The 13,819-nt window shown below is 38.4% G+C and overlaps 1 protein-coding gene and 1 non-coding gene across 2 annotated transcripts; both read right to left on the minus strand.

The window, feature by feature from the left end:
• Window positions 1-622: 622 nt before the first annotated feature.
• LOC111019904 (uncharacterized) lies at window positions 623-2,891 on the minus strand. The gene is made up of 2 exons (XM_022296421.2): window positions 2,146-2,891; window positions 623-1,896 (listed from the first exon to the last, which is right to left on the minus strand). The coding sequence occupies exons 1-2, from the start codon at window positions 2,882-2,884 to the stop codon at window positions 770-772; spliced, it is 1,866 nt and encodes a 621-aa protein (XP_022152113.2). The 5' UTR covers window positions 2,885-2,891; the 3' UTR covers window positions 623-769.
• Window positions 2,892-13,265: 10,374 nt separating this feature from the next.
• On the minus strand, window positions 13,266-13,372 carry LOC148210731 (small nucleolar RNA R71). The gene has a single exon (XR_015792034.1). It is a non-coding gene; the product is annotated as a small nucleolar RNA R71 (small nucleolar RNA).
• Between the last annotated feature and the right edge of the window lie 447 nt (window positions 13,373-13,819).

Here is a 13,819-nt window from a genome sequence, read left to right on the forward strand (position 1 = left end):
CTATAGAGTTGATTCATTGTTAAATTGATGAGAGGTGAAGCTTTATTTTATATAATTATTTCACAGGGAGTTGTCATCTCGTGTTTGGGGTTAAGTTTAGACAGGTGGGTAGTTAACATGACCTAGAAGTGTGTGGGAAGTTCTGGGGCATTACAGAAAATCCCTCGTGTTTCTGCGCTGCCCAGGAATTTCTGCAGTAAGCGATGCTCCAACATTGACATGCTCTGGCACAACAACGCTCCAACATTTCTCCTCTAATTCTGGCATTATGCTGCTCCTCAACAACTTCTCCAAATTCGGCATAATTAAACCAAAAATAGGAAAAATAAATAGTAACTTGTATAAATTCAGCAACTTGAGGATTTAACATATGATAATTAACTTTTCCGCTCAATTCCTCACTTTAGCATGTTTCTTAGATAAAGATCCTCACATTAAAGCACGAATTACAATTATTTACTAAAATAACTCTCTTTCAGAGAGTTATCAGTTTACCACTATATTTATTTATTTATTTATTTTGCATATTTTAATTGTCCAGTTCCAACAAAGCATACACAAAGGACACGGAGATATTATGATTACGGTCCTTGGGAAAGAGATACAAGAAAGGAACGAGAGATACACCATGCTAGCTAGTTAAAGTTATGAAGAAGTTGTTTGATGAATTAAAGTACAAAAACTGAAAGACAATTTAAAGACCAACATATATAAACATAAAATCCAAAGGTTTTACATAGTCGTATAGTCTTAAGTTTCAGTGGCGTTGTCATCTTGGAAGCTCGTCATCACTTAACCCTAAAGAGTGCAATGAGTAAGTTGTAATTGAATGACTTTCTTCAATAGTGTCTAAACAATTTTGAGACTTCCTCAATCCTTCTAGTTCCAAATATATCTGCTTCATGGTAGGCCGATCTTTCCCTTTTGATCTTAAACATTTAGCAGTAAGATTTGCGACAACGTTAACAACCTCCATCTTTTCTTCCTTGGCAACTACAATATCTAGAATTTCAGCAAGCTCATTAGCCTTTTCCAATGAAATGAAGTAGTCTAATAGATTCTTGTCCTCATTTCTTGCAAATGTGACAGGTAGCTTTCCGGTTAAAAGCTCTACCATTAAGATTCCAAAACTATAAACATCACTCTTTTCAGTGTATTGACAAGATCTGAAGTACTCAGGATCTATATATCCAAAAGTTCCCTGCACTTTTGTTGTCAAATGAGATTGATCACATGACACAAATCTTGATGTTCCAAAATCAGAAACTTTTGCACTGTAGTTATCATCCAAAAGTACGTTTGAAGACTTGATATCTCTGTGAAAAATTGGAGTTGAGGCTGTAGAATGCATGTAAGATATAGCTCCTGCAACTTCCAAAGCGATTATGAGACGAGTTTCCCACGAAAGAGAAGGTGATTCCCCAGGGTCTTTCTTGTGGATGTGGGGGAAAAGGGTTCCATTCGAAACAAATTCATAAACTAGCAAAGGAAACTCAGTTTCCAAACAACAACCCAGAAGCCTGACAATGTTTTTGTGGTTTATTTGAGAAAGGATAATAACTTCATTAATGAATTGATCGATGCAGTTTGCCTCAACTTGCTTCGACCTTTTGATTGCAACAATAGTGTCGTCCTGGAGCATTCCTTTATAAACTGTGCCATACCCTCCTTGACCAAGAAATCTACTTTCGCTGTAGTTATCCGTTGCTTGTTCAAGCTCTTCTTGTGTAAATATTTTTACTCTCTCGCTTTCTTTCAGTACTTTTTGCTGCAATAAGATCCCACCATTTTGCTTGAAAAACTTTTTCTTATGGAGTTCCCGTCTTCGTTTTGTGAGTAGCAGTTGATGTCCTTTGCATCCGCAGAAGAAAGAACTTATTAATATTATTACACCACCTTCCATTAACAAAAAGAATACTAGTTAGCAATATAAAAACAAGAACTAATTTTGATCCATAATCATTATTTAAACTATCAATTAATAATTAATGGAATTCAGATTGAAATTTTTTATGGAAGACAAAGACAAGCAAAACAACACAATAATTAATAATAATTCCTTGTAAAAAACCAAAAAGTAAAAGATCAAAGCACAATATAATAAGAATTCAGACACATGCAAAGAGAAAGACAGAGAGAAAAGACCTATGGTAATCAAGATTATAACATATGGGATGAAATTTGGAGCAATGATGTTGTAGCTGTCGGGGTAAGATATTCTACTTATATCATTTTTGCCCAACGGTACCAAAAGAGGCGTGAAGGGATAGATGTGGCTTGAATTCGAAAGCTTGTTTGCTTCGAAGACGCTTTCTTCCTCGACCCGAAAATCCCTCGCAACGGATGCAATTGTTTCATTGGGATGTACCGCATACACAGCCAAGGACTCGACTCCATTAGCCTTCTGAGCTTTGGTAGGACAAGCACATCGCAAAGGAACTTGGACTACTCTCCCTATCGAAGAAGTATTATCGATAACGTAGTTGTCGTTTCGACTTCTCAACGACGAGCAGCTTGTTAGGCCTTGAAAAATATCATTCGCTATTTTTTCATAACTATCACCGCTCTCGATGGTGTAGTTGATGAAGTACTGAGAGAAAGAACCTGAACATTCACAATCAACGTAATTAACAAACAAACTTTTGTTCCCTAATCTAATATTGTAGGCATCATAGAAGAGATAACGAGAGCCACGATAGGGGGTGGACGATCTGAAGATTAAATATGAAGAACATGAGTAAACAGAATCAGTGCAGAGGAACTCTTTTGGCTTTGAAGTATTATTGAGAGAGCAGCTCTCATTTCCCAAATATGTTTGTTGGCAAAGGGATTGGTGGGGAAAGAAGGAAAGGAAGAAGATGACAGAAACAAACCAAACCTTCATTGCTTGCAATTTTTGCTCGGCTTCACTTCTTACGGTTACTTTATAATATATATTTGGTGCCATGTTTGGTTTGGATGTGAAAAATAATGAAAAGAAGAGGAACTAATTAAAAGTTTTTTCTCTGAAGCGAGGAGCGAGCATAAGTTAGTAGTAATTGACATATATCTCAAATCAAGAAGTCGTGAGTTCAATCTCTATCCCATGTTGTTTTAGGAAAAAGAAAAAAGTTTTTGTTCAAAAAATTTACAATTGTGCAGACATTTATGGCATCCATGACTCTGAATTCAGCACTTCTAAAAATTAATTTGAGAACTGCGGATTCGAATTTGGAATCCCACACTTATTTTATTATACTAAAATAAAATCATTAAAAGGTTCTTGTTTGCTTTATTTGACTTAAATATTAAATGCACCCGAATATTCTAGCCAATCTAAACATAGTCCACTAGATAAGATATTTATTACCATCCTAAAAATCGATGATTAAATTTTCCACTCCGGTAATTATTGAATTAAATAAATTTAATATTTTATAATTTTGTACTGAAAAAATTAAATTTATACTTCTAAAAAAAACTATCTCATAAAGAATAGAGCATGTATACCACAAATAAAGAATAATATATTAAAACACATAGAACGAACTATATTTGGTCAAAACTATTTTCACCCATGATCTAAAAGAACATGACGATATCACCATTCAACAAAATTTATTCGAACAATGTTTTCTTATCAAGACTTTTAATGAGTCAGTTCTTAAAATATATGAATAATTTATTATTTTTCCACCACTAGGATAGTTTTTTTTTTTCATCGGAGTCTTTTCCTTGTAAAGTTTTAAGGAGACATATATTATTCTATATACTATGGACACTTAAAAAGAGGAAATTTTATAAATATCATGAATTACGTAGGGCGCCTTCATAACCATTTTAGTTTTTGGTTTTTGGTTTTTATTCTTTTTAGTTTTTGGTTTTTGGTTTTCTGTTTTTAAAAAACAAAAACCAGATATGTTTTTGATAACCATTTTTTGTTTTTTGTTTTTAAAAAGTTAGAAAATTGAAAATACATATTAGAGAGAATGTAGAGTAGAGATGACAATGGAGTGGGTGCGAGTGAGGATGCTCTACCCCATTCTTGTGGTCCTGAAAATTTTCAGTCTCCGTCATCACCTCGTTCTTGGGTCTGAGAGATGTTGTCAAGAAAAATTATTGGTTTTATTATTGTTTTTAATTATTTTTAGAATTTAAGTATAAAAAAATGTAATAAATATATATTAATTATTTAAAAAATAGAATCGGGGACGGGGTCGGGATATGCATTTCCTATTTTTTGGGACCCGACTCTGGGGAAATTTTTGTCACCCCCTAATGTAGAGACATGAAAATACAAGGTTTAGATAAATGTAAATAAACTTTTGGAAGATAAATTTTAGAGATAAATAAAAAGATTTAGAAAAAAATAGTTAAAGAAAAGTTAAAGACAAAAAGAGAAAAATTTTAGAGAAAAAAAGTAAAGTCGGGAGGAATAGATATGTTAAAGAAAAAAAAAAGAAATTATAAAGAAAGAGAAAAATTATAGTGGAAACAAATTTAGAGGTAAAAATAAGATTCAAAATATAATTTTTAGAGAAAATAAATAAATACAAAGATAAATAAAAGTTACAGTGAAAGAAAATTGAAGGAGAAAATAAAATATAATTTTTAGAAGAAAAAATCGATTACGAACAAAAAGAAATGTTATAAAAGATGAAATTTTAGAGCGAAAAAAGTTACGAAAAATATTAAATTTTTAGAGAGAGAAATGAAACTGGTCTGCTAGAAAGAAAAACAAAAATACAGAAAAATTTGGAGAGAGAAAAATAATAATAAATATTCAAAATATGAAAATTTGAAGAGAGAAAAATAAAGTTTGTAGAGAGAAATTTATAAAAAAAAAAAATTTAGAGTGAGAAATATTTTTGAGAGATAAATATGAGAAAGAAAAAAAAAAGAGTATTAGAAGAAGAAATCAGATTTTGAAAAACAAAAAACTTGTTTTTGAAAACTACTTTTTTTTTTTGTTTTTGAAATTTAGATAGAATTTCAAAATGATTTTTGAAAAAGAAAAAAAAAATTGAATTGGTTATCAAAGAACTGTTTTTAAAAAACTAAAAACCAAAAAACAAAAAAACGAAATGGTTATCAAACGGGCCCGTAGATGTCCAAACTCCCATAAATTACACATCCCTCATTAACCCGTATCATTAACTCCATTACTCTATCAACTCCAACTTAGCTCAATTACTTATGGTATTTATCTCCGACCAAAAGATAGTGAGTTTGAATCTTGATTCCCACATGTTGTTGTACTAAAAAATACTCTCATGAGTTAAAATCTCATTTACATAAGACCTCGTACTCATATCTTGACAATCTTATGAATTAAGGTCGGGGAGAATATTTGTAAACACATCAAACACAAGCTTAATGAGAAAAAAAGGTTTTTTCTCTTTTTAAGTGTTCTTCATCTTTTGGTTTTGTTTCAAAGACACGTGCGGTGAAAATTTGAATGTACAATTTTTTGGTGATAAATATATACTTATTTATATGTATATTTTTATAGGTTGCATCTCAAAACCAATTGGTCGGAGTAATCCATGTCTATTATAAATCATTGTTAGTTCTCTTATTTTTCCAGTGGGATGTTTTTTTTGGTTGTTTCCTTCTTTTCATTTTATAGTAATATTTAATTACTTTCTCTAACTAATTTTAGTTTTGCTTCAGGGTGTCTCTATCACGTATAAAGAAATATTATTTATTTCTCTTCGTATAAAATTAATATCGACCAAAAACTTAAGTAGAAAAGTCAACAATTATCAAACTTTATAATTAAAGATAATGGACCCATATCTAACAAAAACAAGAACATGAATTCATGACTCATGTCCTTATTTTTTATATAATAAAATTCTCTAAAAAAAAAAGAAAGAAAGAGAAAAATAAAAGGGATAACTTTAAAGTTTAAACTCTATCATCCAATATTAACAAATTGTCTCTTAAATAATTTTAATCATTGTTTCAATTTAATTTTGATCAGTTATTATTTTTTAGAAAAAATTTCAAATGCGACTCAAACTATGCCTACGATTGGTTAGAATGTTTTGGAAATTGATGGCCAATTTTGATATATAGAAGAAGAAAAAAAGTAAGATGAGATAAACTATAATTATAAAGATTTTCAAAATATTTTAACTTACAAAAAAAATCAAGTTTGATGAAAGTACAAGAGTGAACTTTATCATTATTTTAAAAATTAATTAACTATAAAAATGATACAAGACTAGCCAGTGGTCAAGTCAATTGCTTGCATAAACTAAATTATTTTTTTTAAACGAATTAAATTATTATTATTAAAGTCAGTATCATATGTCTACGAATCTTCTCCACTCACTTTGAAAATCTTGTTTAAAGAAAAGTAGCCAAGTCATTAGCTTATACTTCAACGTTCTCAAGGATTTATGAGCAATTATCTATTTCATCTGTTTATGCAAAGGATTGCACAACACTGTTCTATGAACTAAGTTCGAACCCGATCCTTGGCTCGACCTGAACTCAAGAGTGAACCTGCACAAGAGGGTAAACTCTCCGACGCTCAAGTCAGTATAGAACGAACTCAATATTTTGTTCGAGGTGAGATTCGATACCTGAGCGTGAAATGAGGCCCTTTATTTATAGGTGGGGGATCCGACAGTACTCACGACTGGCGGTTACATGTTTTTTCTCATGTCAGACCTGTCGGGTTCCGAGTAGATCGAACCCCAATCAGATCGGACTTCGGCATGTATACTTAGCCTTTTCCCAATGGGCGAACCCGTCCTCTTCGGCAGGTTCAAGGTGGAGCTGGGATATTTTAATTCTTGAACACCAATAAGCGTCCTCCACGTGTCCAAGGTATTTTTACCCCCAAACATTGGCCCCTCTCTGTCAGGTTCGATCTCGACCTGGCAGAAAAGTTGATCCGATTCGATTTTGGACACGTGGCGACTTTTAATTTGTAAAGAGAATATGACCGTTGCGGAAGACGTTTCGATCTGCCAAGTTGTCGGAGTACTCAAGTATTCCGTCGTTACGAATTTCGAGATGATCCTGGCCGCTCGTTCATTACACGTGTACGGCGTAGAGGTTTTTCCGATTGACTATAAATAGCTCCGAGACTTCAGGTCAAACCTTACGTTCCCTGAATTCTTGGAGTTCGATCTGAAACCAGCTCGAACCTTCCGTAGGTCAGTCATTCTTGTTTTACTCTTCTTTTCAAATATGGTAGTTTTCATGTCTTCCCCTTCCAGTACTGATAGTTTACGTAGCGTAGGTCGGACAATAAGTAGTTCGCCCCCCAAGCCAAATGACTCGGGGGAGGGCTTAGCTCGTAGGTTAGAATCCGAACTGGAAGAGATTGAGAATGTTAGGTTTTCTGACGATGGGGAGGATAGTGATGCTTCCGCCTTGGGTCAGGGTTTGGAATACCCTTTAAAAATGTCGGAGCACTATCTCGGACCCCTCCGTAGGGGGTTTAAAATTCCGAATGATATCCTCATTAGGATTCCGGAGGAAGCGGAAAGAGCTGACAATCCTCCAGAGGGATGGGTCACTCTTTATTTAATGATGTTTGAGTACGGCCTCAGACTTCCCCTTCATCCTTTTGCCCAGGAGTTCTTAAACCGAACTGGACTGGCACCTGCTCAAGTGGCCCCCAACGGATAGGGTGTCATTTTTGCGTTGGCCATCCTTTTCTGGTTGCGAGCTCGAGACGTGGACGAGGTCGAGCTGCTGAACGTCGAGCAGCTTCTTGGGTGTTTCGAAGCCAAAAGAATAGCTAAGAAGCCAGGTCGGTATTATATGTGCGCAAGGAAAGGCGCAGGTGGTATAGTCAAAAGGCCGACCTCCATCAAAGGATGGGTGGGGAAATGGTTCTTTGCCTCTGGGGAGTGGCTGGCAAAGAACGAATCAGGTCGTCCCTTCTTTGACGTGCCTGTTAGGTTTGGGAATTTAGGTATGAGGTCGCTCTTGCTTTCTTTATGTAGCTCTAAGCCTTTTAACCCTTTGCTTCTCATATCTAATTCGAACCTTCCTTTGTCTTGTGCAGTGTCGATCAAACCAATTCCTGAGCTTACTCAAACCTCCTTCGACACCCTCAAATACTACAAGGATCACTTCCCAAGGGGCCGGAAGATCGGAACTTTGGTAACTGACAAGCTGCTTCTGGAATCTGGGTTGTTAGACTACAACCCCTTGGTGCGTCCGGTTGAAGCTTCAAGGCCAAACTCCGAACTCGGTAAGTCGAGCTCGGCCTTACTTCAATTTTGTATTTTAACTTTCATTTCTGACTTTTTGTTTTACTTGCCTTGCAGCAATGGTGTGTGGATTCACCAGCAGTGTGAAGCACAAGTCCAAGGGCCGTGTTCACGCCCTTAAGTCTGTTGAGGGTACGGAGCTTGCAACCCCCGTCGTGTCTCGCCCTGCAGCCTAAGGTAACGCTGATCCATCCTCTGAAGTCCCCACGCCAGTGGTCGAGTTGGACTTAACTGGGGACCACTCCGGGGAAAAGCGTCCAAGGGACGGGTCCGAGGCGCTGGACGTATCTCCCCTGAACGAGGTGAGGGGAGAGTTTCCTTTGAGGAGGAGAAGAAAGAAGAAGAAGACCACCTCCTCCTCGGAGGCCGGAGCTCGTGGGACCCTGCCCACGAGCCATGCTGATTTAGTGGATGACCCCGAAGCTCGGATGGGGGGAACATCCGACGTGAGAATGCGGTTCAGGATGGAACCATCAAGCTCCAGGGTAAAAGACCAGGTGTCTCGCATCTCGGCTGCATGCTTGGACCGCTGTCTTAGGAGAGCGTCCAAGTTCGTAAGTGATCCAGGGTCTGTGCTGCAAAGGACAATTGACCATGCTGCCAAGGTATGACTTGTTTTCATATCTGTTTTTATTATTTATTTTCTCAATTTATAGTTCGGTCTAACCATTGTGTGCTTGGTCTTCACAGGCGTTTATTGCCTCCATTCATTCAGCGGTTATGATCAAGGCCGAACTGGATGGAAGAGAGGCTTTGGCAGCAAAGGAGAGGGAGAACTCCTCTGCCGCCTTAGAGGCTGCCACCACGCTGAAGGGCGAGCTGCTGAAGGCCCGGAGCGAGGTGGATATCTTGAAGGCTGAGGTGGAGGCCAAGGCCGAGCTGCTAAAGAAGAAGGATGAGAGGCATAAGGCCAACCTCCGAGCTGCCCATGCCATTACCAAAGGGTTGGAGAAGGAGAAGTTCGAACTCCTAAAGGAGAAGGACGACATGCTCCAGGCCCTCGAGGCAAAGGATGCGGTGATAGGGCGTCTCACTACCGAGCTCAAGGTGGAGAAGAGACGCCTTGCCAACGGAGCTCTTCTAGAAGCAGCGTTCAGGCAACACCCGGACTTTGATGGGTTTGCCAAGGATTTCAGCGATGCAGGCTTCAAATTTCTGATGAAAGGCATTGCTGCTGACATGCCCCACCTCCAGATCGACCTCGGCGATCTGAAGAAGAGGTATGCTGATAAATGGGCTTCTGGGCCCAACGACACTCCAGGTCCTGCATCCCTGGTAGAAAAGTATGTCAGAGATCTAGACTCTGACTACTCCGACCTGGAAGAAGACTATCCCCTACTCAGGAGCCTAACGAGGTCGCCACTACCCAAGAAGAAGTTCCTTCGCAGCAGGGTGAGTTCAAGGAGGCCAACCTTCTGGGTTTTCAAGGCGAGCTATCCTCTTATCTCGGGAGCAGCTGAGGTTTCTTGTATATTTTGTTATATTTTTTTTTCTTTATCTTTTGTATAAGTCTTTGGGCAGAGCTACAAGGTATACAAGCCTTGGCTCTGTTCTTTAATCAATGAAATCTTCATTCCTTCACTTCTATGCATCAAGCTCTGTCTTGTTCTTTCATTGCTTTTTCCTTAAGCTTTTGAACTTGCTTTTGCAACTTTGAACTGAAATATGAATAATTCCATCTCGCACCTCTAACTCGTAGGTTTAAAGGATTGAGTGTGGGATGAACTCTTTTCACATCGCACATTTTACTTAAGGTTTGAATTTGAGAGTTTATTGGTCTTTAATATTTCTCCTCGAACTCGGAAGTTCAATAGTCAATATTAAACCAATTTAAAGTTTCTACATCGCACCTTTAACTCAAGCGTTCAAAGGGTTGAATTTTGAGTCCATAATAAATATTCACATCGCACCTCGACCCCTTGGGTTTGGAGGATTGGATTTCTTGAACCTTCTACATCGCACCTTTGACTTAATCGTTCGAAGGGTTGAATTTTGGTTCATAACTGATTTTGATATCGTACCTCGAACCCGTGGGTTTCGAGGTTTGAATTTAATCAATTTTTACATTTACCTTACCGGTTTACAAGTCTTATGGGAGTCCGTGGCCCCCATTTAATTTCTGATCGATCTCAGAGTCATGAAATTAAATAACTCTGTTTATTAACCATTCAGTTCCTCTCCTTGAAAATTTTTACAAGTCCATTTTAGGGTCATTTTGACATTTCAAGGGTAATAGCGCTTTAGGTGCTCTACATTCCATGGATGCGCAAGCACATTTCCTTCCAGATCGGCCAGCATGTAGTTTTAGGTCGGACTATGCCTTTAACCTCGAACGATCCCTCCCAACTTGGGTCAAGGGTGCCCACATGACTCTGAATCTTCCTTAAGACCAAATGTCCAACTTGAAAGCTTCGAGGTCGAACTCGGGTGTTGTAATGTCTAGCAATTCTGTTCTGATACTCTGATAATCGTAGCTGAGCCATTTCCCTTTTTTCTTCTAGTAAGTCGAGGTTGAGGAGTACTTCCTCCTCGTTCCTTGTTGGTTCGTACTGCTCTACTTTGTCCGTTGGCATGCCGATTTCAACTGGAACAACAGCTTCAGAGCCAAAGGCTAGTAAGAAATGAGTTTCGCCAGTTGTTTCTCTCGGGGTGGTCCGATATGACATAATACTTCGGGTAGCTCTTCGGTCCATCTTCCCTTTCTGGGGTCCAATCTCAGTTTGAGCCCTCGTTTTATAATTTTGTTTATCGCTTCAACCTGCCCATTTGCTTTCGGATGTGCAGGGAACGAACTGAGATGACTTATGCCCAACTTCCTGTAAAAGTCCTTGAACTTTGCGTTGTCGAATTGTTTTCCGTTGTCTGTCACAATAGCGTTTGGTATACCGAAACGACATACAATGTTTGACCATATGAAAGATGTGACTCTGGACTCTGTAATGTGGGATAGCGCCTCGGCTTCGGCCCACTTGGTGAAGTAGTCCACAACGACAACGACGAACTTGGTTTGCCCTTTGCCCATAGGAAAAGGACCTATGATATCTACCCCCCATTGTGCGAATGGCCATGGGGCCGAGATGGGGGTGAGCAGTTCGGGAGGCTGATGGATGATATTTGTGAAGCGCTGACACTTATCGCATGTTTTTACAAACTGCTTTGCGTCTCGCTCAACAGTCGGCCAATAGTACCCTTGTCGAACCACCTTGGCCGACAACAACCTGGCGCCAGAGTGGTTTCCACACACTCGTTCATGGACTTCCCTAAGGATGTAAAGGCCTTCTTCAGGACTTACACACTTGAGCAGAGGCAGGGAGAAGCCACGCCGGTACAACGCTTTATCTCAGAGTATGAACCTAGCTGCTTTCCGATGAGGGCGTGGACAACACCAATCTATGCATGAACAAGGGTGGGTAACACAGAGTGAGCTTCGATTTGGTGTGGGTAAATGTTGATTGTTGCCAAAACGCTGCTCTTCAGGTCGGGAATGAGGGTTTGCTGCTGTCTGTCACATAACTGCACCACTGTTCGTGGAGGAGGGTCGTCGCTGCTGCAAGACGTTAGGGATTTTCATAAGAATAGCTACTGTTGCTGTAGGGAATGCGCCGTGAGTCGTGGTCTCGAAGACTCGCTGGATTTTGGCTAAGAAACATGAAGTCGCCGCTGTGGGTTCGTGGGATGTCGTCAAAAGTTTTGTTGCGTTGTTGTTCATGGGAGAAAACAAAACGTGCCGCTGTGGAGAGTACGTTGCTAAGTCGATGCTGTGTTCATCGGCCGTCGTTGAGCTTTGTTGGAGGAAGGCTGAAGGTGGCGACTGGAACAAGTTTGTTTGTATTACAACGGGAGTTGTGAACAATATTTTTGGGATAAAGCTTACCCTATCGTGCCTATAAACTCTTCTTCAAGCTTGTTTGTTTTACAACGGAAGTTGGGAGAAACATTTTTTTGGGTGTCTTGGGAGAGAACCACGTGGGTTTGGGCAATTGGCAGTGTGATTTTTGCTAGAGCATTATATGGGAGTGAACGAGATCGTTTGTAGTGAGTGCCCCTGATTTGTTTATATTTCTTAATTGTTTCTCTGTTTACGTGTGTTTCTTTATACCATGTGCTCTAGCATCGGATCATATAACATTTCTTTTCTTGTAACCTGTTTATACCTTCAGCCATTTTTCTTGTGCAAAAATTTACATCGCATTACTTATTTTGAACTTTTAAGTTCTTTTGGTATTCTATTTTTCTGGTTCGAAGTTCAATCGTAGTCCTTGTGGATTCGACCTTGTTCTATACTCCAATTGAACATTATAGTGTATACTTGCTTTGGTTTTCACGTTAGTTGTGAACACGCAACAAGGTTTTGGCGTCGTTGTCGGGGACTAAGTTGATTTACTTTGAGTTTAGTAAATAAGGATATGGAGCTTAAAGTAGTTTCTTAACTCTTCCTTTGGTGGTTTGTGCAATGAATGAACGATTTCGTTGCATTAGAGTTTAAGTGTGACCTAGAGATAGAAAGAACTCGAAGAAGAAAAAAGGCAAAGCAAAGAGTTCATTGTAGAGAATGACTAGAAATGGCTCACCCACCAAATCAACAAAATTTGACAGTCGAGGGAGTACCAGAGGATGAATATAGGAGATATGTTTTAGTACCTCCTCTTAATGTTGTTTTATTGGCAGATGATATGGAGCAAGAAATAAGGGCTTATGTAGCCCCATCATTCTATGACTTGAACCCAGTAATTGCAGATACTAATATTGAAGCGGATAGATTTGAGCTGAAAATAGTGATGTTTCAGATGGTCCATACCATAGGCCCGTTCCATGGACTTTCATCCGAAGATCCTCATTGTCATCTACGGTATTTTATGCAAGTTGATGATTCATTCAAATTGGAAGGAATAACTAGAGAAGCTATGCACTTGAAATTGTTCTGCTACTCTTTAAGGGATGGAACTGGAGCATGGTTAGACTTATTACCAGCCAAATCAATTACTTCATGGAATGATTTAGCCGAGAAGTTCTTGATGAAATACTTCCCTCCATTGAAAAAATGCAGAGCTTTGGAGCAACATTAATAGTTTTCAGCAACTCCCTTGAGAATCGTTGATTGAATCCTTGGAAAGTTTTAAAGGTTTACTCTAAAGATGTCCACATCTTGGTATTGCACGATGCATTCAGGTCGAAACTTACTATAATAGATTGAATGAAGCAACACAGCATGTGATTGATGTTTCAGAAAGTGGAGTACTGCTATACAAGTTGTATGTAGAAAATTTTGATATTATGGAGAGAATTTCAAGTAACAAGCATCAGTGGTCAAAATCAGGAGATGCTTCAGCAAAATCCTCTAGAGGTTTGGCTGTAGATTTTGGTAGAAATAAATTTGAAAATTTTGAGGTTGGCAGATATTATAATAAAAAATATATGTCAATCAGAAATAGTGGCTGCCTAGGCCAAGGTAAACAATGTGCAGGGCATTTCATGTCCTCACTGTGAGGGAGAACATTGATTTGAAGATTGTCCTGGAAATCCAGCTTCAATATTTGGGAGGAATCAACAACCCAACAGGAACAATATGTAAGGAAACACCTTCAATTCAAATTGGAGAA

Source organism: Momordica charantia (assembly GCF_013281855.1).
Source record: "Momordica charantia cultivar OHB3-1 chromosome 6 unlocalized genomic scaffold, Mcharantia_2.0 BLBB01000006.1, whole genome shotgun sequence".
Taxonomy (NCBI): Eukaryota; Viridiplantae; Streptophyta; class Magnoliopsida; order Cucurbitales; family Cucurbitaceae; genus Momordica; species Momordica charantia.